The sequence below is a fragment of the Lepidochelys kempii genome, chromosome 22 (genome assembly GCF_965140285.1).
Source record: "Lepidochelys kempii isolate rLepKem1 chromosome 22, rLepKem1.hap1, whole genome shotgun sequence".
NCBI lineage: Eukaryota > Metazoa > Chordata > Testudines > Cheloniidae > Lepidochelys > Lepidochelys kempii.
In genome coordinates, this window is record NC_136401.1 from 7,335,504 (window position 1) to 7,359,715 (window position 24,212).

The 24,212-nt window shown below is 47.8% G+C and overlaps 1 protein-coding gene across 1 annotated transcript; it reads right to left on the reverse strand.

Annotated features, from left to right (window-relative positions):
• Positions 1-56: 56 nt before the first annotated feature.
• SRPRA (SRP receptor subunit alpha) lies at positions 57-24,072 on the reverse strand. Its single transcript, XM_073321113.2, has 14 exons — positions 23,810-24,072; positions 22,117-22,200; positions 19,512-19,675; positions 15,696-15,856; positions 13,977-14,142; positions 12,341-12,494; positions 11,475-11,584; positions 10,670-10,788; positions 8,964-9,050; positions 7,885-8,057; positions 6,073-6,286; positions 4,988-5,151; positions 4,724-4,822; positions 57-1,587 (listed from the first exon to the last, which is right to left on the reverse strand). The coding sequence occupies exons 1-14, from the start codon at positions 23,933-23,935 to the stop codon at positions 1,459-1,461; spliced, it is 1,950 nt and encodes a 649-aa protein (XP_073177214.2). The 5' UTR covers positions 23,936-24,072; the 3' UTR covers positions 57-1,458.
• Between the last annotated feature and the right edge of the window lie 140 nt (positions 24,073-24,212).

Here is a 24,212-nt window from a genome sequence, read left to right on the forward strand (position 1 = left end):
ACACCCTCCCTCCAGCAAGAGAAACAACTTGTCCAAGATAACTATATACACACCACTCAACTTATTTATGAAATTTATTTTTATATAAATTATGTATTTCTTTTAGCAGACAGCATTCAATTTATTGCACTATAGCACATCTGCAATACAGAGCTACAAGACATCTTAAAGAGTTTTGTATTATTCAATGTAGCACTTTAGACCAGGATCTAGAGGCACTCAGAAAGGAGGGAGAAGGGGGCAGGAAAGCAGCAAGCATTGTCTTTCACTAAAAAGTTTCCTTTCCCTAGCTAGTTATTAGAGGGACAGCAGGCAAGAGTTCTGGTAGCATCAGTTTAATCCTCAACACTGGTGAGACAAGGAGGCATGAGTCAGTGGAAACCGCTTCTGAGGAAGGAAGGGGGTCTTGCAGTACAGAAACCAGCTCTATTCTATACCCTAAAGCAGTGCAGCTTGCTTGCCAGAATCCAGGCACTGCCCTTGCAGCTTAGAGATGCAGCTCTTGGCAACTAACAGTTCCAGCCTGTAACTCCAAGCCCAGACCAAGGGGAAAGTCTGCTTGCTCTGAGCTGTAGTGGCCCTAGGCAGCCCTGCTTTAGGAGTCCCAGTAACAATGGAAGTAGGGACCTTAAGGCAACTTCAGCATCTTCCCTAGGGGCCCCTGCTTGACCCACAGAGGGGTTAGACTTACTATTTTTGGTTTATCAACTTTGGTGAGTTGCCATGGTCAAAGCTAGCAGCAAGTGTTAATCAGGGTGTAGACACTGTCACTAAGCAGCATCTATTTCTGCTCTGTGGAATGTGCAAAGCTAGCCTTAGAGCTTAGCATAGGATCAGCCCCTGGACTGGGACACTCATACTCTTGGGTCCCACTAAGTCTAGCATAGTCTAAAGATCCAGATCAGCTCATAGGATTAAGAATACCTTTAACAAACAAAATCATCCATAGATGTTTAGTTGGTAGCAGAGCAGCCCTGAAGTGCTGCAGGTTTTAGACATCACTCACAAGATATGAACAATACAAAGCTCTGATTTCAGCCTTTACTAAGAGTGGAGGCTGAGTCACTTAGAATGAAGGAATCCAGGGGGAAGGGCTTTCTCTGGCTGAAGGCCACAGAGCTGATCTAGCCCAGGTGCTCCACCTGAAGGAGACAATTGCTACCCAAAAATAAGCTTCATAGCCAATAAATATGGAAGAAGTGTAGCTAATCAGAGTAAGCAACATGATTGAAGACAGCAACCTCCTTCCAAGGTTAAAGTCACACAGCAGGGGAAGGGAGGGGTGTGCACTGGTGAAAACCATGAGGAAGTACAGAAGCAAGGAGTGGATGCAGCAGCCCCTCGCTCTGTTATCCCTTCATTCTGTTTTGCACTACACTGAAAAGACAAGTCAGTCACACTGTAAAGCACATTCTTCTGAGACATCTGCAAACAGCAATTTGGTGCAATAATTGGATTTTAGGCCTTCATGAGAGCGGTGACCACAGCCTTGGCATTAAGGCTACGCAGATCACAGTAGGTTTGCCCGGTACCAACAAACACGATTGGCTTGCTAGTGATGTAAGTCATGGAGATTGCAGCACCAACCTGTGAAAGAAAGAGCATCAATTAGTTGGTTTGAGGAGATCTACTGAGCAGGACTCTGCCTGAATGTACAACCCACTCCTAACAAAACCATCAGTGTGTGACTGGCTAGAACAGAAGCCTGTACTCTGGGCATGTTCAATTCCCATTAGTGTTACAGCAAGTTGGAAGAGCTCTTCTGATAGACCAGAGAACTTAAGCATTTGACAGCCAGGAATTTGAGTTAAGGTTCTAAACAACCTGAACTCCCTCTCTGCCCCATGGGTTAGGATAAATCAAAGTAACTCTGGAAAGTCCATCTCTTCTGCACGAGACTCCTGTGTCCAACTGGGAGGCCAGTTTGTATAGACTAGCTAGGGAAGTGTCTCAGAGCAGGGCAAGGTCTTAGGGAGTGTTTTACTACATAGTGAAACACTGTCCTTTCTCTCTGAATAGCCAGGTGAACTGGAACAGGGTCTAGCTGAATCTGATTTGTATGCAAGATGGCGTGACTATTTGAACTGTAGATGAGATGTGGCAGCTTAGTGTTATGGTTGCCAGTCAACTAACCAAGTTGCCAGGTTTGTAGCTTTAGAGTACAACCATCTAATTGCTGTCAAGAGGGATTACATTGCCTAGAAATTTCTTTAAAGTGTGTTCCCAGTATGTTTACAAGCCTGAGGGAGATGACAGTCAATCAGTACAGGAAGCACTTCCATCGTCTCACACTGAACAGAGAACAAGTTCTAAAGCGGATACCTGGGGCGAAGTAAACAGCCTGCTGGACAGACCTTAAAGCAGCTGCTTGTCTTCCTGGGCCACAACAGTTTTGGCAGGGAACCAGAGTAAAGCTGTAACAAGCAAATGTACAGTGCAGCTGAAATCTACCCGGGGCAGAGGTGGAGAGGACCACACAATTTTTATCATCCCTGCCAGGCAATGGTAACATGCCAAAACAATCAGTGCTCGTGTCTGTGATTCAGCATCATGCAATAACAGCCATGGCTGACTTGCCCACAATCTGGGCAGGGGGAAGCTGCAGTGACAGACTCCAGCATGGAATCCCCCTGGAAAGGGCAGCTCATTGCTCTGATTCCACCATGAAAGGGGGTGCAGTGATGGCTAGGCACCCCTGCAGGAAGTCAGGCTTGTTGCTAGTGTGGCTCTGCATCATCTGTCAGAACTAAATGCTGTGATCAGGCTCCATAAGAACACAGGGTGTTTCAAGAAAACAGACTGATCAAGCCACCTGAAACTTCAGCGGAGCAGGGCAAAACACTGAACTCAAACATTACCAGGAAGGGTTCAAGCACATCCTGGTGTAAGTCAGGGAAGCAGCTTCATTCTTCATTTTCAGCAGCCTTGAGAACTGCTTTGCCAGCCTCAGAATTGGTAGCAGTTGTGCAGGCTTCACCCCCGGACTGCCCAGTATGCACCAGGGCAAGAGTCAAGTTACTGTGCTCAGTGTTGGTGTCCACAGTTCAAGGAGGATGTTGATAAATTGAAGAAGGTTCAGAGTAGAGCCACAAGAAGAGCAATTAAAGGACTAGAACCCCTGCCTTATACTGAATGTCTCAAGCTGCCCAATCTCTCTAGCTTAACAAAGAGATGGTTACAGAGACTGCGATCAAGTACCTACATGGGGAACAAACCATTGATCATGGGGTCTTTAATCTAGCAGGGAAAGGTCTAAAACAATCCAAAGGCCAGAAGGGAAAGCTGACAGATTCAGACTGGAAATAGGGAGTAAATTTTTAACAGTGAGGGGATTAGTCATTGGAAAACTCACCACGGTTTTGTGGTGGATACTCCATAACTGGAAATCTTTTAATCAAGATGAGATGTTTTTCTAAAAGATCTGCTCCAGTTCAAACAGGAATTACTTCAGGGAAGTCCTCTGGCCTCTGTTATGCAGGTCATAGACAGTCACAATGGCCTCTTTGGCTTTAACCTATAAGTTTTCATATTGACCCAGCCATTGGACTAACAGTAGGAAATTAAAAGCTCTAGTGTGAAGTCAGAAGTGCTAGCAAAAGTAATAACCAGGTCATTCCTGATCTTAATTTCTTTTCAACTAATATAGAGATGTGGATGGCTCAGCATAAAATGAACCAGCCCCTGCCTTGCCCACCATCTTTTCAATGGAACTGTAGCAGTGAAAACTGAAGCAAGGCTCTTAGTTCCCAGCTGCAAGCAGCAGCTGGGCCATGTTTGTGAAGTCCAGCCCGGGCACTAATACTCAATGGTCAGAATCAAGAGCAGAAAAGACCAGACATGGTTTGCTAAGGTCAGCAACCTCAAAGTTCAGAGGGCTAAAACATCTCTCCAGCAACTATCCTCTGCACATCCTGGCAGAACAATGCCACTTTGCCTTTGCAAACCCCCTGCTGCAAGGTAAAACTAGCTGGAACTGGTGTAAATCTTTTGAGCCAGTGAAGGTTTTTATACCCAACCAGTCCAGGAAAAAAAAGAGAAACAAACACGCCATGGGCACCCTCTGAGACCAGCACCTTTTCAGGAATATGCTGCCATCCTCCTCCACAGGCTGTACAGTTGAACTGCTGCCATCAATAGGACATTTGAGAATGCAAGAGGTTTTATTGCTATGAATTGTGCTGAGCTAAGGCAGTTTTCCCTTGCACAGATTTAGAGCAGCTTTAATTTGCCATAGAAGTTTTGGAGTTTGTTTTGGTTTTTAGTACTGATCTGTAATAGGATTCCCTGGCAGGCGTTTTGTGTCTTGCTTGTTACAGCACTTCTAAAGCCATCTGTGCTGGGGAGCAATTGGAATAGCTTCAGTTGAGAATTCCAAATATTCAGATCTACAATAAAGATTCCACTTGCCCCGGTGCAATATAGTGATATTATCCAGCAGTCACCACCCACCCCAAAGTGGAACATGAAGTTGTTAAACTACTTGAAAGTATATCTAAAGAAAAGGCCATGTGAGAGGACTCTCAGGGGTGCAGGTATCTGACTGATGCATCAAAAGAATATGCCCTGTTGAGGTCGGACACGGTTACTCAATATCTCCCCCGCTGTTTGGTCTCAGCAAGGAGAGGATCCACACGGGGTCATTTAAAAAGACATTAAACAGAAGCCTTCAAGGGGGAGAGAAAAAATGAGCAATCTCCGGGTATGAAGTGAATGGCCATCGTACCTTGTCATCGATGGTATCAAATTTGGTGAGCACAATTCCATCAATGAGACGTGGTGTCTGGGCCATGGAGTGATCAGCAAGGGCCTTGTTAAACTTGACCTAGGGGAAAAATACAGCCAGGAAATAAGTCCATGTAGGTTCTTCTAAGCAGGTGTCCATCATTGGTATGTGAGCACCTCCCAAAGTGTACACAGAGGCTCAGGCCAACAGGGGCTTTCTCCCTCTGGTAGAATTTTGTTTGAGGTTAAAGAATCAGAAACTAACCAGCTGATCCACAGCTTCATTTCCCACCAGGGCTTCCCCGACAAACAGGACCAGGTCAGGGGTGTTGACTGCAATGAGTTTAGCCAGAGCTGTCATCAAGGGGGCGTTGTCTTGCATGCGGCCAGCAGTGTCCACCAACACCACATCAAACCCCTGGTTACGAGCTGGGAAAAGAGAAGTGAAGGGGGTTAGATGAAGCAAGTTGAGAGAGTTCTATTCCCATATGCATTGCTCCTCCAGCTACTGCCCTTCTGCAGAGAATCAAGGATTTACTCAAGTCTCTTTCCCCCCTCACAATATTTTCTCAATACAAGACACCCACAATCCATAATAAATCCCCTCCCTGGGACAGAAACAGTCAACATAAAAATTAGGGGCCTAGAACCTTGGGCCCAAGCAAGGCCCCAGATGAAGAGCCTTGCACTCTAGGGAAGGTCAGATTGATGCTACAGCTTGGGCCCTACCATCTAGCAGGTAGGTTCAAACCTTTCCCAGTAGGCAGATTCTACTCAACCTTCACTAGGTAAACGGATCCCCAGCTGGGGAAACAGAGGCACACACTGACCCTTATGAAACTGGCTTACTCCACCCCATCCCAACCCTCCTATGCTGCTCAGGTTCAAAAGCAGTGGCCTGGCAGCTAATGCACAAGGTCACTGATTTCCTGGACAAAGGAGGAACCCCTCCCCACTGCTGGAAGCCTTCCCTGATCTCCAGTCTGTGCTCCACCCAGCTCTGCACCAGGGGCTGTTCCTGACCCGTCCATTTGGCCAGGGACCTGAAGGGGAGGTGGGGTCTATTACAAGTGTGGGGGCAAGGAAGCAGTAAGGAAGGGCAAACCTGCAGGGTCAACGGCAAAGCCAGGAATACAGCCCAGCAGTCCAGTTCCCCAGCCCAGCTCAAACCCTTAGGCCATACTTCATCCCAGGAGTGTTAACTGGTATTCCCCTCTCACACCCCGTGACCACTCGCCCTCCCCTCGAACAGCCAGCTCCTGTCTTGGAAAGCAGACTGCCGACTGCCATTCTGGACGCCCGGGAAAAGTCGGCTAAGGCAGGGCTAGGAAAAAAGGGCGATAGGCTCACCATACAAAATGGCCTCCATGGCAATGCCAGCAGCATCCTTCCCATACCCCTTCTCGTAGAGCTGCACCATGGTGCGGCCGCCGTGGCTCTCCGGGGGGTGCAGAGCATTCAGGCGGCGGGTGTGCGTGCGCAGCTGCTCCACGGCTCCAGCTCGGAAGGTATCGCAAGCAGCAATGAGGACGCTGAACCCGTTTTCAATCAGCCAGAAAGAGATCTGGGAGGGGGAAAGGAGGTGGGGGGAAGATATCTTGTTACCATCCCCAGCCTGAGTCCAGCTCTGCTCAGCCCCTCCAAGCCCAATACCCTGCCCCCAGGCAGTTGTTGTGTCATTCCCCCACCCCAAAGTTCAACAAAGGAGATTCTCCAAGTGCCCCAGCCCAAGACAGTCACTTACAAATCAAGTAGGGAAGGCACGTAAAGCCAAGGGCCCGAAACTCCAGAGGAGAGTGGTGTGTATGTTGGCAATACCCCTTCTCCCCCCCCCCACTCTCCCAGAAAAGAAGAGGGAACCTGCTCCATGCTCTTCTGTAATGCCAACAATCATACAGGTGCTTCCATCTCAGGCCCCAGCCGAATCCCTTGGCTGAGTTACAGCTCCCAGTCCCTCCATCACCACAGAAATGTCCCTGTGAACACACCACACCAAGGCAGTGATCAAACCAGCACTGGCTCCTATTCAAACCCCAGTAGACCCTGCACATACTTGCAGGCATCACTAAGCTCTGCTTGTAGTAAGCATGTCTACACAGCCTTCTAAGGATGCCAGAGCACTTCGGTGTGTGTCCGTTGCCTGCTCAGGGCTGTAAACACAGGCCAGTCTTGGCCCCTAGTGACAGCTCTTAGGGATGACAACATCACTGCTGCAGTTCAGGGCTGCCTTCCTGCTGATCCCAGAGCATAGCTTGATTTGGGCATTTAACAGCACTATTCATATTACCATGTCAAGCCTTCCAATCAGTTGCACACATTGTAGGAAGAGCTGTGATCATCTAAGCCAGACTGAGCCTGAGGGAGGTAAGGAAGGACACAGGGAAGATTCCTAAGCTGTGGCTTCTCCAGATCCTGAGTTTAATTAGCCAAGCTATGGGTTTAAAGATAAACATGAAGGGCTTTGAAATGGACTAGGCCGGTAGATGTCCCTTTAACTAGCACAGTGGTTTGTTAGTGGGATCTCTTCTCCCCTGCTGATGTTGACATGGGGCTTTTCAGGAGGGAAGGAGGTGTGCACATGAATGGGGTCAGAGCACACACCAGCTCTCCATCCCCACTAGGTAGTGCAGGCTAGTGGCAATATACTAGTGCATGATTTAGGAAGTTGAGCTGCCCATCAGCACAACAAAATGCAAAGAGCTGTCGGACCACAAAGGAAGTGAACTGAACGGAGGAATGGTTTTTGCTAACATTTCGGTTCTAGGGATCTGGGTGCCATATGCGATAGCTGCAGACAGACATTCGTACACCATGGAGATGTTGCCACAACATTTAGCCCAAGGGGATTTGAGGAGATGTCCCCAGAATATACATAGGAAAGGAGTTTCCACGGCATGCATCCGATGAAGTGAGCTGTAGCTCACGAAAGCTCATGCTCAAATAAATTGGTTAGTCTCTAAGGTGCCACAAGTCCTCCTTTTCTACTTACAATTAAGCCACATTATATAGCTGTTTTTTATTGGTACCCAATAGTCCTCCTTTTCTTTTTGCGAATGCAGACTAACACGGCTGTTACTCTGAAACCTGCCAATAGGAAAGGAGGGTGGTTCCTCCTGAAGGGACCAGGCTGATCCTTGAGAACACATGTAGTTTGCGCCCTACCTTGGCCAGGTTGGTCGACTTTCCAACCCCATTGACACCACAGAAAGTGACAACATATGGCCGGCGGTGGCGCTGAGCCTCCATGACGTCACGCAGCATGTCCACGCGGCGCTGGGGCTGCAGGATCTGCACCAAGGACTCCTGCAGGGCCTGCTTCACTGTTGAGGTCACCGCTGGGAACGGAATTAGAAGAGGAACCTTTGTCAGCATTTGATCCCAGATGAGGCAGCTGGAGCACTGCCCACCCCTTCCCCACAGCATATTAGGAGCATAACCGTCAAATGTGACCTAGATTGGCTCACAACTGCCACACCAAGGAACTTGGGTTCCCTTTGGAGCAGACTGGCTGTTCCCTTGTTAATCTGCCAATTGTGCCATTGGGTTCACTTGCTGACCTCCCCTGATAGTGTCTCTCCAGAACAACTCCACAGGAGTCTTCCTCTCTAGCCTGGAGCAGGGATGGATGAATTAATTCACTCCTGCCCCAGACTGCTACGAAAGGGTGTGAAATTGAGCAACCACCATGCTATAGATTCTCAGACCTCTGCTGATCCTTTGGCCCTCTGCCTGTTTCATCTACTGCAGAAGAGCTTCCCACTAGCAAATCCCAGCTCTTGGGTGTAAGGGGTTAAACTGCTGCAGAGGTTGGCATCACAGATTTAATCTTCTCCCCCACACGTCCTTTAAAGGCCAAACTACAGGAATCCAGAACTGCAGTGGATTAGACATTCCTAAACTATGGAGAGGTGCTTACCCAGCAGGAGAAACACCGGCGGAGGTTATCCCCTTCTGCACATGTACTGAGAGTTACACGCCACTTGGCAACTAGAGACTAGGCTACGCAAGCACAAACAGGCCTCAAGGGCAGGCTGGAACAAGCCATGGGTCCCATGTCCCTCGGAATATTAGAAGGGCCAAAACACAGCAGAGAAGCAGCAGTGATCTGCTGGGACTAGCATGTTTTGTTTCAAGCATCAGGACAGCGGGTGGGGAAAGAATGAGACCGCATTACAGAGACTTGGGCTAACAGGTTAGAGAACTCAGAGCACCTCCTTGAATGGAAGGACGGAAACACTTACTGGTGAAGGTGCCCATCACTTTCCCTTCCAGTTTCTTAGCCACCGATTCACACAGTTGGACAGCTATGTCAGCCGCAACGTTCTTTGCTTTGGAAAAGAAAAGCCAAGGGAGTGGATGTTAATGTTGCAAGACTCTTGGGCTACAGGACTCAGGGTTCTCCCAGTCCCCCCCGAGAAGGTCTCTATCCCAGCCAGCTCCAAGGGAGGAGGAGGGTAATCTGCCCCTGCGGGAGAGCAGAGCGTGGCATTGCTAATGATACCCTGCTCTAGAGCAGACAGCAATATGGACACTGAGTACAGATAGCCTCCAAGGCCTTGAGAAGGACATGAAATGTGCCCTCTTATCCCCAGTCACAACCCAGATGCTTCTTCAAATGATCTTTCGACCCTGAAGCAACCCTCCACCCCAGGGGAAGGGAGATCAAGGCAAGGATTTCACTGTCAGACCCCCAGGGCAATACAGATCCTGTTTTGGGGCCAACAGTTTCTCTCCACATCAGTCAACACCAAAGATTCCAACCATTTTATCTTCCTCCCCTGCCCATCAGAGTCCTCTGGATGAGAGAAGGACTTCCAAACCCATCCACATCACTGCTTGGGACACTAGTTCCCTTCTGAGTCTGTTCCAAAAGTGCTTTATATTCAGTTCAGCCTGATTCGATTTGAAGTGGGCGAATTATTGCCCTCTTAAAAATGTAGGATGGTCACTAGAACCTGACCATACCCCACCTTGTCACCAATACAACCAAAGAGGCATTTTACAAAATGTGAGCAAACCAAATAGAATATATGAAGAGTAGGATCTCTGTTAAATACAATGTGCAGAGACACAAAAACCTACAGGCCTACCATCCTAAGCACCACACTATCAACTAGTCCGACAACGGGGTATCGTGTCAGACATAACTCAACTGGGATTATCCAGCGTGTCATGCTGCCGGAAAGATAAGTGACAGATAGTCGTGGATTTCATCTATGACCTTGATATCACAGAAAAGTTGGCCACTCAATGTGCTTGATCCACTTGCAAAAGTCCCTCTGAGCAATTTTCCACCCACATTGTAGTCAGAGCTATGTTGCAGGTTTGTTTCAATATCATTCAAAAACCCAAGGATCTGCCTCACTGTAGGACACTGGTTAAGTGAGTCCCCAGTTCAGCAAGTTTAAAATCAGGCCCATGCATCCAGGAAAAGGCTAATCAAAGGGGAATGTTGCTAGTGGGTGCTGTATGTGGGACAGGTCCCAAACATCCTTTGTTCTGTTAGCCTCCCTCCACTAGCCCTGCTCTGTACATTTATTCAAGGCAGCACAACACCTGCTGTGGAAATAGCATACGCAACACTCCTGCAGCAGAGTTGAGAGCGTGGAAAGACATAACTGAACTCCAAACTCCGTGAAGGAGAGACTACAATACTGGAAGAAGAGTTCAAGAGACAGGCTGGAAATCGCAACAGTTCCATGATCACTGGCTAATGGGATAAAATTCAGGGTAACCTACAGCATCATTGGCTGAGCTATAACCCCACTTCCTGGAAGAGTCCCTTTAAATCCTTAATGCAACTGTTGATACAAAAAAAGGAAAATAGAATTTTAGCAACAGGACTGGAGAAATGGCTCCTTCCACATGCAGACCAGTTGATCTACAGAGCCTGACTCCAAAAGCAAGGCCACAGGGTACTAGTTTGTAAGAGACATTCCAGACTTACCAATCAGATGATCCTTCATCTTCTCCAGCACAGAGTCCATGTCCTCTCTGGTTAAGCTTTTGGAACCAACCAGGCCTTTCAGCATCCCAAACATGCCTCCCAAACCACCCTTCTTAACCCTGTGAACAAGCAGAGTGGTTACATGTTACAGCTCTCAAGCGTAAAGGGATGGTGATGCTCTTGAAGAGAATAGCAGCTAAAGGGAGGGAAAACTGGACAGCCATGAATTCTCAAGCTAATATGCAGCTGGTCACTTTCGCCTTCTGGTCCTGAACTGCTCCCTAGTTACTGGAATTTTAATAGGAGAACCAGATTACCAGGTTCAAACTGGGAGCTGGTCTGTATTAGCTGATCTGCAAGCAGCACTGGCAGAGCTAGGTTTGCAAACCCCATCTGGTACAAAACAAGTTCCAAAGCTGTCTGGGAACTAGCATGGGTTTGCTCAGTTACCATGCCCAGAGAGGTACCAACGGTATATCAGGAGTCATCGGGGGAACACAGATCCGGCTTGGAAGTGCTAATTACAGGACCATTTAGTCGATTGACTCAGCCTGCAGAAATGGAAGGGCCATTCACGAGCAGATTGCTTATTCACCATGTGCACCAGCATTTGGGACAAAGCAGACCAAACCCATGTAGTGTGTTAGACAACACTTCCTTCCTGAAGCCAAGGCATCAGCTAGCAGTGCCCAAGATCCATGTAAGCTACGCTATACAAGCTTAGCAGACTGGACATGTTGGAGGAAAAGCTGTGGGAGATAAAGCAAGGAGATAGCTGGGATAGGGAGCCGGCAGGAGGACTTACCTGGGCTGTGAAGGGTTCTGAATAACCTTCTCCTCTTCAGGTTCCTCTTCATCACTCTCATATTCAAGATCATAAAGGCGGCCAGGCTCCCGATCTCGATCTCCTAGGGCCTGAAAAGGATGGCAGAAAGAGGAGAAGCCATACAGAGAATCAGTAACTGGCATTTAAGCCTTAACTGATTTATTTCACTGGCTCATTCCTGCAGAGAACTCTTGTGAGGGGCCGGTCAGAATAATGTGACCATCTGTAGCACCTGCAGGGACCTCAGGGAGTGTTATTAGTATTGTCTAATCACAATTCCCTTGTGAGCTAAGTGGTGATTTCCTTTTACACAGAAGGCTGAAATAACTTCCCCCGAGATCACACAGCAAAGCAATGACAGACGGGAATAGAATCCTGGGGTCCCGATTCCCAGCCCTATGCTCCATCTACAAGACAACCTTCCATATTGCATGGGTATCCCCATAAACGTAGGTTCCATCACCTTCCTCCACACAGCTTCTCTAGCAGTTGGGGAGCTGATTTCAGTTCCTCCAAGAGAGGATTCCTCCGGCTCTGAGGTCCAAAACTGTAAGAGCACCACAAGGAGCCAGATGGGTCCAGCTTTCCACAACCTGGTGGAGACTGAGCAATAACTTGGGCAGTGCCTTCCCACTAGTTTGCCAAACTAAGACCTCATCTGAAGCAGCCACACCCCACAGTTTCCGTTCAGTTCTACGTGCTCTAATCCAGCCAAGGAGCTTGGGCCACTCTCAGGATCTCATCTGAGAGTACCATTCAGGGGAAGGTAAGTTGCAGTGGCAATGCCCTAGGGCCTAGCACAGAGGCTAATCATCCTGTAGGAAGGGGAATGTTTAGGACCTTACCACGTCAGGATCATACTCCTCTGTGGGACAAGTGTCTGTGTTTCCGTTGGTAGTGGAGTTACTATAATCGAGTACTTTGGCATTAGAGTTCCCCAGCTCCCACACACGGGGCTTCTTCCCCTTCTCCTTCTGAGTCTCAGGCTTTGGGGACTTGCTGGGAAGGCAGAGGAGAAGCTATTAAAGCAAACTCTGTGATGACAGCAGTGACGGTCCCACCATGAGTGGACTACAAGAAGAGATTTTAAACAGGACGTATCTCCCATATGATTGGGATGAGTTTATAGGGTATACCATGTGGGATTGGATCACTGGGTTCACCAGGTATTCCATAGTGGCCAATATGTTGATGCTTCAGCAAATGAGAGAAATTCCATAACATTCCTCCCCGCTTTGAGAATTCTTTTCTGACCCCCATCAGTTTGTGGGGTAAATTGCCAGCATACCTTTAATCTGGAGGTAGTCAAGAAAGCATGGGCAAAATTCAGGGAAGACTTATGTTAACCACCCAAAGATTAGAAAGATAGCAAGTTATGGTTAAACTGAAAAAGATGAAGTATGGAAGCATACTCCAAAGGTCACCCAACCAGCCTCAACTCTGACCCCGTACCTTTTTCAAACTTAGTGCAACGAATTGCTTTGATCTGTAGGTGTCCCCAGTACAATTCAACATGCGACCCTTTGCTCTTACCATGAGAGTCCCATCACTAAGGAGGTTTCTAACTGTTGGTCCAATATTACCCTTCTCTTTGGAGTCACATGTACCACTGGGGAACAGGGTTGTACAGCTGTCCCAGATATACTTTGTGGATTCACAAACTGACCAAATTCTCTCTCCCCGCCCTCCAGTGAATAACACGGGCATCCTAAGGAAGCCAAAAGCCACAGGAGGTGTTTGAATGATGGCAGTTAGCAACCACTGACAGACTGAGTGTCTGGCATTCCAACAGCTGCTGCAGTCTGATAACGTGAGCTTTTTTGAAAATCACCTGGAGTGAAATCCTGGCCCCACTGAAGTCAATGGCAAACCTCCCATTGACTTCAATATGGTCAGGATTTCACCCTTTGTCTAAGTTCCTGGTCATGCACAGGGCAGACACATGTGAACAGCACTAGATCACTCAGAGGGCCCAAAAAGTGCCATCTCCACACTTTCAAGCAAGCTCAAGGAGATACTTTTTCAAAAGCCAGTGTCTTGTTTAAGCCTACCGCATTAGAGCCCTAAGGTAACCTACTGCTGCCTCGCCTTCACCCAGGAAATATGGCAATGACATTTCAAAGAGCACACGCACTTAGAAGCCACACCATGTGCCAAGCCTCAGGATTAGAAAGGGCACAAGGTCATCACTGTCATTGGAACAATGGGATATTCCTACATTGTAATGCTAGGGAGGAGTGCTTTAAAAGCAGATCTGTTTGTTCCACCTTAAGGAAGAAAGCCTGAAGCTCTCTTGCCCATTATCCACCCAACACATTAAGAACAACTGGCAAAAGTTGGTGGTTGAAAAGCAGTATGATAAATAGCTCCTTGTCCACTGTTAATGGGTGAAACCCTCCCCCAACACAGATCTGCCACCCTACCACCACCACCTCTCTCAGATTGGAAAGAGGGACATAGGTCTGTTATCCTCTCACTCACTTGGACTTCTCTCCTCCTTTCAGGCGCTTTTTGAAGAATTCCTCACGGTTCTTTTGCAGGATCTCATCCTTGGTCAGTTCCTCCCTGTCCCCAGGTGCCGCAGGAGGGTTCTGCTTTGCATCTGGGGCTGCTTTACTGGGGACAGTAGCCGCTTCGGTTCCTGAAGCTGGACAAGGCAGAGCTCTCACCACAATGTACACACACACGTACGTACGTACTTGATTGAAGGGAAACAGCATTTACTCAGTGCTAAAAGGTGATCAAGCACTCAGGAGTCAGGGAATCCCAGACAAGTTCTCCTAGTATCATTAGCTCAGGAATACTAACCATTTATCCAGGTTTCTACAGCCTGCTCATCAGGACATAAACCCCTTTGTGTAAGGCATCTGTGTTTGTCTCTAGCCCCTAGCTGAAGGGTTTGGAACGAGACGGAAGTGATTTTTATATTTCAGTCTGAAGGCAGTGAGGTTTGCGATAACCTTTTCCAGAAGTTGCACTGTTATGAGCCGGCTCCCAAGGAAGCCATCTCCTGTGATTGCGATTTACGGTATACAGTAAGTTTTCCATTTAAACAGGGGGAAAGAATGGCAAGCATGTCACTGGCTGAGTCACTGCCTGAGTGACCTGAATTTTGGGATTTCCCTGACCTCAGCACTTAATCCCATAACCCTAATGCTAGTTTTCCCCTCTGCTAATTTCCCAGGTTTCTCTCAAAAGAGCTTGTACCAGGTGGAGGCTTAAAGCATCTACAGCCCATGCTACAGCTTTCAAAATGCTTTAACTTTCTTATTTCAGGACCACCTTTTCCCCCGCCCACAACCAAAGCAAATGCACTAGTCCTCAATGGGCTCAAGTCCAGGCCATGGTTCAAACTCCAGCCTTTTTGCTGTAACCCTGTCTGTGTTAGAATGTAAAGTGACTGAATGAGCTGCAGCCGGATTCAAAGCTTAGCAATCAGTTCTTGCAGAAACATCCCGTGATAACAGCAGTCAATCAGGCCAGACTTTTTGAACTCGGGCACTGAAGTCAGATCCTAAATCCATATTTAAGAATCTAATCAACGGAACCAGTTTTTCCACAAGTGCTGAGCACTGGAGTCAGTCAGGCTGATTGGATTTAGGTCCCTACCTTTAGGCAACCAAGTTTGAAAATTTTGACCTAAGCTTGTATGAAACAAGGCAGAGCAAATGAGCAGCAAGTCTGCATGCCATGCACCTTGACCTGCCAGCAGGTGGTCTGTTTCACTGAATCATAGAATATCAGGGTTGGAAGGGACCTCAGGACGTCATCTAGTCCAACCCCCTGCTCAAAGCAGGACCAATCCCCCATTTTTGCCTCAGATCCCTAAGTGGCCCCCTCAAGGATTGAACTCACAACCCTGGGTTTAGCAGGCCAATGCTCAAACCACTGTGTTATCCCTCCCTGCTGAAGAGCTTTTGTCAGGGTCACACTTTCTCACTAATGAGAGCAATCCAGGACTGAAGCAATCAATTACTACATGCAGGGCAAGGGATGCTGGCAGCCACAGAAGGGCAAAAGCAACTAGAATAGTGGATCTGACTCAACCTGTCCCAGTAACAGATGCTACAGGGCAGATGTGCCTGCAGACAAGCATGCACTGGTTTACTGTCACCGAGGGCTAGGACACAGTCTGGTTTTGGAGCCCTCTGGGCTATTTGCTCATCCCACTGCACAGATCTGTCAGTTGCATCCACTTACCCTCCTTTTTGGAACCTTTGTTTTTCTTGTTCTTGACTTTCTCCTTTGGTTTCTCCCCTCGGGTTTCTATCATAGACTTGACAGTCTTCTGAGACTTCACGGACTGTTCAAACGTCTTCATGGCAGTAGGAGCTCGGATTTTACTGCTCTCCTCTGCTTCTCTGAAGAAAGAGAAAGAGTGTTATTCACTCTCCAAAATACAGTCCAGGTCCAGAACTTAACATCACACCCTCAATCACTGGGGCAAGAGTCTAGCTGCAACACCCACCATACTGCAAACCTCAACTCCCTGGCGTTAGACTCCAGCTCTTCAAATCTCTGCTGAAGACATCTTTTCTCCCTTTGCTGTGTCTCAGTTCCTCTGCTCATTTATTTTTTGACTAACTGTATAAAGCTCTGTTTTTTGTTATGCAGTTTTTGTGTGACTGTACAAAAAGACAAGGGATGAAAGATACTATTGAACATCTTCTCTTCCTGAAAAAACAGTCTTATCTGTGCTTGTCTTTAATTCTGTTGGAGAGACAGAAGCTTTCGAGCTTACGCAGAGCTTTTCTTCAGATCTGGGAAATGTATTCAGGACTTGTTTATACTACTAAATTAGGTTGACTTAATTTAGGTTGACCTACAGCCACCGTAGTAATTCAATCGGCTGTGGGCCTCCACACTACTGTCATTCTGCTGGTGTTGCACATTCTCACCAAGAGCACTTGCACTAACTGAAGTGGGGCATTGTGGGCACTGACAGTCGCATGGGGCTCACAGCTGTCCTCAACTTGCTGACTATGATAAACGAGGCCAACTGACAACTCTCCAACATCATGTACTATAAAAGAACTCAAAGACGACCCCACATCACAATTTAAGGAATTTAAGGGTATCATCAAATCCTTCCCCAAACTCCTCCAAGAGAAATTCCACACACTCATCCCCCAAGAACCTCCACCATGCTTCCCAAGATACACAAACAGGGGAACTCAGGCAGACCCATCATGTGTGGCCATGGCTCTCATGGAATATCAGGACTCATAGAAACCATCCTCAAACCACTTACAACACAAAGGGCCTGCTTTTTCCAGGACACAAGCAACTTCCTCCACAAACTCTACAACATTAACCACCTTCCTCAGAACACCATTCTCACCACCATGGATGTCAATGCCATTGACACCGACATCCCTCACAATAACGGTATAGCTGCCTGCTTCAGATATCTACAAGACAGCAGACAGCCCTCAGATATTCACCCCAAACTCACGCATTTCATCCTCACCCATAACAATTTTACATTCAACAACAAACACTTTGTGCAAACCGCAGGAACAGCCATGGGTAGCAGGATGGCTCCCCAATATGCCAACTTCTTCATGGGCCACCTTGAAGAAGAATTTCTGGAGAAATGCACCATGATATCCTGGGACTGACATGACTACAACACTGCATACAACAACTTATTTCCTATTAACAGAGAAAATCTGGAACCTGAGACTCTCATGGACTAAATCTGCATCTCTAAAAAACTGATGTTTGTTCATTCAGTACCTAGCACAATGGGGTCCTGGTCCATGATTAGAGCTTCTAGACACTACCATAGTACAAATAAAATAATAAATACACGCATCCATCTTTAAAGTTTAAGCTTGTATGGAGCAATCCTTCAAAGTGAAAATGCTGAAACAGACCCGGGTCCTAAATTAACAGGTAAAATTGTGCAATTTAATCTTTCAGAGCAGTTTTTGGTGAGACAAGTGTCTCAAAATGGTACCTTTGTGCTCAAGAAGGTCAATTTAGTGACACAAGCTATTGCCATTAACCTTGCAGGTGAGTGTACAACTACAGAAAAGCATGAGATGGATTCTCCATCATCGTTAGAACTATAGGACTAAATCAGACCCCTTAAAGACTACTACACTATATTGCTACAGAGCTTTCAGCCTCATAGACTAGCATATTACAAACAAACCAGTACACAAGAATTGCTTCAGTGAAACATGGCCCACTCTGGGATGGAGCCACCATTTAACAGCACACTACTACTTGCCAGAACAGGAAGTGAAGAATCCTGTATACAATTAAATCAAAAATATAATTACACCCACACTGGAGATTTATCGGGAATTTAAATCAACACTCCCATTAATCAGAGAAGAGCCATAGGATCTTTAGTGACAAGAGGGCAGAACCTCACTGTTGCATCTGCTCTCAAAAATACCACTAGCATCATGCTATGGCATTGTTTATGGTGATGAGAGGGAGTGTCCCCTTTTGAATCACCCAACAACTGGAGGTTTCCGAGTACTGACCAGGCCCACTCAACATGAGGTTACAGCCCAAGTTCATGCTTGGTTTTATTATTAACTATTTAGCAAAACTGGCCTTTAGGAGGGGTTTGTTAGGATGCTCTTCATCAGCTGGTGGAAGCACATGAAGATTGGAACAAGCCATTCCTATCCCAGAGTTGAAACCCCCCCACAAATCAATAGGTCCACTGGATACGGGCCAGGGATTAGGCTGCGGAAGTCCCATTGCTTGGGACTTTAAGGAGTGAGCAAAACACTAGAAAATATGCTGTAGGTTCCAAGTCCAAATTGGGATGTAGGGGATGGGCAGGATCATTTTTTGGGCCTTTCCTATCTGACATTTAGGATTAAATAGTTACTATTTTTGCCTTTTAAATCGTGACCAAATCTTGGCACTTGTGTCAGGAACAATCATTCCAGAACCTGAAACCACTGATTTCAGCTGTTTCCTTTGGCAGAGGCTGTGATGCTTGTCTCACCTGGGAGGGAAACAGACTTTCTACTAACTGTGGGCTTCATATTAACTAGGACATTATCCACCCCACAATCAGGGATCTCAATCGCTGATGAAAAACACTCCAAACGCTTCTACAGTCAAGTAGCTTGGAAATTGGTCAGAGCTGGCAATTGTGAAGCAAGTGACTCATATCAGGGATGCTGGGGGAAGGGGAGGTTGGCTGTATCGGGCGTGAAGATGGACTCAAAAGGAACGCCTTTTATACCACCTCACTCTGTTCCCACTCACATTGTAAGCCTGCCTCAGAACAGAAGATCTGTTCTGTTGTTCTGTTCTGAACAACAGAATTATTCTGTTCTGATGGGCTGACCCTTGATGTGAAGTTGATATTTTATGGCCAGTTGGCTGGGTGCAAGATGGCCAAGTGCGACCAGCTGGGGGCGGGCTACAACTAGCTCAGTTATTTCCAAATTGACAATGCAGCACGACCCCGACCCAACCATTCTGACTGAGATGACCTCAGTGTTCCGCTGGTCCAGATAGAAAGGGGCACTGAAAGCAGTCACGCTGGCTGGTCCAATCAAGGATGTTGGGTGTTGAGTATCTAGCCCGAGGTCACTTCTCCTAGGAAAGCTCCTGTATGAGAAGTGCTTTGGTGTGGCAGCCATGTCTGCATAACAGCCTGTGAACAGGTGAGCTCCCATCTCTTGCTCCAGTCAGATACGGTTTACAAAGGACTTCAGTTGACAAAGACTTTTTGTTTAGTCAAACTCTTTTGGACACTATGGGATCCATAAGTTATGCTTAGTGAGTGTCACAGCAAGTCAGTGGCAGTGAAAGGCTACTCAGTCCCCTGCGCTAACCATTATACAACACGCCCTCCAACATTCCTAATGGAAGAGACACAGCCAAAATGAGAGCCCAAACAGCATACACTGCATGAGTGCACAGACATAATATGGCTACACAGACAACTTGCCAATCCCTAATATAGGGCATTCAAAACACAGCACAAAGGAGATACACAAGGAAACTGAGCCACAGCAGAAATTGTCTTGTTACCGGAGGAGGTGTAAAAAATCCTCTTTAAAATCAAAGGTGCCATTGAGGATCCCCAGAGTGCCTTTCTGCTGGAATTCATTGCGGTATTTATCCCGGAACTCCTTATGGACGTCATCTATCAACTTATCCACATAGGTTAGAGTCAGGATCTTTTGAAATCCAACCTGGAAGGAAGTGAACAGAAAGTTACAAGCATTGATAGAAAGCAGACAGTATGTGTATCCTTAGCTGAAAGGAAGATACACTGCAACACATTCTTATTGCTACATCTAACTGGCAAGAACAACCACTAAATAGCTTAAATGTGAGAAAGGAGAAAGAAGCAGCTGCCATCTTGACAATTAGTTTATTTATGACTCTAGGGCTACAGAGTCCACTTCAAAGCATTGGAGATCAGAGACTTTCAAAGATGCTGTAAGGAAAATTCTATGTATAAGCATTTTAGGTTAAAAGGGAAACAATCAACTTAAAAAAGCACAGGTCGGAAAATACTGTATCTACTATTGTTACAAACACCTAAGATGATACTAACAACTATCAGAAAAAAATCTTCATTTTCCTTAGGCTGTTGTACATTGGAGAACACTTTGGGTATAGTCAGTTGCTCCTTTGAATTGGACTTTCACAGAGATAGGGTAGAAAAAAATCTAAACAGGAAGCTGTTATTGTAAAAATCAAGAATTGGCAGGGATATGACATGAAGCTATTTCTAATTTTTTTTTAAATGTCATAGATTTCAACTTGAAATGCGTCCTCAATTTTACTATTTCAAACCATTACATTAACCAAATTAGTTTTTAGAAACTGTAACATACTATACAGTTTCAAAATCCTGATTTCCAATGGAGACAGATCTAAATCCTACTGTACATCATAAGGCTAGAAGTGCTAGGATCTACAGTGCTGGATGATTAAAATAGCCACCAGCCACACACACATTACTGAATATAGATCAAAATAGCAGCAGGTATTGCTAAAAACTACTCTCAAAGTTAATTTAGTACACACTCACAAAAGCACACCTTTTTAGGGTCCAACTCTGAGGTAATTTTCTCCTGCTGAGGGCACATCTCACAGAATCAGGCCCTAAATTATCCTTAAATTTAAAGGGCACTAAAGGGCGAGGGGGATTCTCCTTCATACCTACCGTACAGATTATCCTGTACAAAGGCACTGTTTACCACATTAGGAAGGGGGTAGCCATGGATTATCTCACAGCAATACAGATGCTTCACTCACATCCCCAAATAGAGCAGCTATTCTCAGGATCAAGAGTGTAAGAACTGCATCCAAGATGACCTTACAGAGGGACCTGGCTAATCTGGGATTGGCTTTTGACCCCAAGCCACGGGCATCCAGAACAGTTAGGCAGAACAGATCTGATGGTAAATACACATGCCACAGACGCCTTAATCTGCGCATTGTAACTCATGGCTATCCTCATCAAGCTCGTTTAAATCAAAAACTAAAAACAAAACTGTACACTGAAAGAAATCTGGCAAAATGTACATAAAAAGCTGCTGACAATTCAATCCATGCCAAGCAAAGAACGCAAATATTTGGCACCATCGTCACTGCTCAAGGCTCTACGATTCCCACCTGTAGCAAAGTGGAAGGGGGACTCTCATATTACTTTACTTGAGGCTCTTGACAGGATCCTATTAGAGACTGACACACTCAGATGAGACCTAGAATAAATTCTCAGCCCCAATGAAGTCAATAGGAGTTTTGCCACTGACTTCAGCAGGGCCAGAATTTCACCCCAGGCCACCTTCTGTAGTAAAAATTCCAGATTTTTAGATTTCAGAGAGATTTTTGTCAAATGAGCCTTACTTGAAAGGGTTGTTAGAATCACCACTGGCATTATATCAGCCACCCACACAAAGATGACGTCTCATTGCCCTCTAGTGCCATGGCTCCTAAACCCACTCACCAATGGCACCTTCATTATACATAACGGACCAGAAGCAACCCCAAAATGCAAATGGAGTACCAGTTACAATTAGCCACTGAGTCTTGTATGGTTCATTCTAACTTACCCTGTTAAACCTGGATGATTCAATTCACCTTCACAAGTAAATTGGACAAATCGCCTCACTACAATAGCAGCCAGGAGTCCTTGGTCAATATTATAACAAACCATACACCCTATTATTGCTCGCTAACAAATGGCTGTTCTGGAATCACAATAGCCTGTCACTATTTTTAAAATGAAATACACCTTGTGCTTATAGAGCACTTTTTATCCAAGGATTTCAAAATATCTTTTATACATTAATTTCACCTCAAAGACTCTACACTTTGAGGTAGATATCAGAGTTACATCGCATTGTGCTTTATTGTTGCATCTATGACAGTAACTGACTCAAGGTCATGAAGCAAGACTGGACTGTTGCTCAGAACAGAGTCCAGTAGTTGAAATAGGCTTTTTCAGCCACGCGCAGTGTCTTGAGTTTAAGATGTTCTAATAAGTGTCTATTTATGAATACACCAGCACAGTTTATTAGCTTTGGGGTTTTATGTCATTCCAGGAAGACAAGGAGCCCTATAACCCTTCCCCAAACACCTGGGCAGAGAGGAGGGGCTGTTAACATAGTTTACTTACCACAAACACAAGCTCAAACTGATTGTCCAGTTTGTATTTAAGCGTAAGAGCTTCATGGTTAAAAGAACTGTTGCCACCTCGCTCCTAAGAGAAAAACAAACAAAACAATTAATCCACCATAGAAGAGCTGTACACACTTCACGTGGCGGAAGAATTCCCTGTATACAAATGCCCAGAGTTCTAGTTGCTGGAGCCTTCTTTGCAGGCTCCCGTTGGGTCCTCTCACCTTCAGTTCATAGCGTCTGTTTTAAAAAAATCACAACCTGTTCTCTTGCATTGGGAATCATTACTCGATAACATACTTTTCACAGTATGTAAAACCCTGCATTTCATAGCCCCAGCAGCCTCATGGACTCTCCTACCAGATCATTTGTACACACCCACACACACACCCTCCATAAGTCAGCATGAAAGCTCTCTTCTGCAGCTCGTGCCAACTGGAACAGCCCTCTTGAATCACCTGTCTCTTATCCATCTTTACACCTTCATTTTATAACCCTCAGATGTTTAGCTCTGAAGAGTATGGAGACCCAGATCAGATTAAAGCTTTAAACCAGCCTCCAAAGTTCTCCAGAACCAAGTGGCTGCCCCTCACTTTTCCAAGCCACAGGATATTAGATAGTATCTGCATGTCCACGCTAGGCCTTGGAACTCTTGTCAACTGTTAAGCTGTAGCAACAACCTAACGCAAACCGTGCACAGTCTGCGGCCACACCAAGCAGTTACAAACATAAGGAACTGCTATAGATCACAACAGGCTGCTGCTCACAGCAGCACGCGCAGGAAGGAGACTTCGCAATGAGGCTGGCAAAAATCCTCTCTCAATACAGCTGTAGCAGGAATGATTCAAGTCCTCTACCCATAAACAAGCTACTTTGTAGCAAACAGCTAAATCACTGAGAGGGGGGGCAGGGTTCCGGGGAGGGGGGGGTCTCTCCCCCCGCCCCCAAGGGCTGAGGGGGGGGCAGGGTTCCGGGGAGGGGGGGGTCTCTCCCCCCGCCCCCGAGGGCTGAGGGGGGGGCAGGGTTCCGGGGAGGGGGGGGTCTCTCCCCCCGCCCCCGAGGGCTGAGGGGGGGCAGGGTTCCGGGGAGGGGGGGGTCTCTCCCCCCGCCCCCGAGGGCTGAGGGGGGGCAGGGTTCCGGGGAGGGGGGGGTCTCTCCCCCCGCCCCCGAGGGCTGAGGGGGGGGCAGGGTTCCGGGGAGGGGGGGGGTCTCTCCCCCCGCCCCCGAGGGCTGAGGGGGGGGCAGGGTTCCGGGGAGGGGGGGGTCTCTCCCCCCGCCCCCGAGGGCTGAGGGGGGGGGCAGGGTTCCGGGGAGGGGGGGGTCTCTCCCCCCGCCCCCGAGGGCTGAGGGGGGGGCAGGGTTCCGGGGAGGGGGGGGTCTCTCCCCCCGCCCCCGAGGGCTGAGGGGGGGGCAGGGTTCCGGGGAGGGGGGGGTCTCTCCCCCCGCCCCCGAGGGCTGAGGGGGGGGCAGGGTTCCGGGGAGGGGGGGTCTCTCCCCCCGCCCCCGAGGGCTGAGGGGGGGTCTCTCCCCCCGCCCCCGAGGGCTGAGGGGGGGTCTCTCCCCCCGCCCCCGAGGGCTGAGGGGGGGGCAGGGTTCCGGGGAGGGGGGGGGCAGGGTTCCGGGGAGGGGGGGTCTCTCCCCCCGCCCCCGAGGGCTGAGGGGGGCGGGGGCGCGGGCCGGTCGCGTCGCACCTGGAGCAGCACGGAGCGGATCAGCGCGTTGACGGGCGCGGTGCAGGCTGCCGCGGGGCCGCGCACGCCCTGGAAGCACCACAGCACCAGGCCGCCCTTGCTGAAGATGGTGAAGAAGTCGAGCATGGCGGCGCGGGGCGGGCTCCGGGCCGGGCCCGGGCGAACGGGGGCAGCGGGGTCCGGGGCGCCGGGTCAGCGGCCCGATCGCCTCGCCACACGTCACACTCGCCGCCCGTCTCACTTCCGCCGGAAACACCACGCCAGGGCCGGGGCACAATTCAGGGGGCGGGGCCGGAAGGAGAAAGCGATTGGTTCGGCCCGCGCAGAAGAGGCGGGATCTAGTGACCGTACTGGCCTATTCCCGCCTGCATGAGGGGAGAACCGAAGCGGGAGACCGCGATTG

Bases quoted from the DNA above. Each gene is read 5' to 3' on its own strand.
- SRPRA (XM_073321113.2), bottom strand. From the start codon at position 23,935: ATGCTCGACTTCTTCACCATCTTCAGCAAGGGCGGCCTGGTGCTGTGG. The intron at 14,143-15,695 runs GTAAGTGGATGC...TGCCTTGTCCAG, and splicing joins CAAAGGTTCCAAAAAGGAGG to CTTCAGGAACCGAAGCGGCT. The intron at 6,287-7,884 runs GTAGGGCGCAAA...TCCCCCTCCCAG, and splicing joins AGTCGACCAACCTGGCCAAG to ATCTCTTTCTGGCTGATTGA.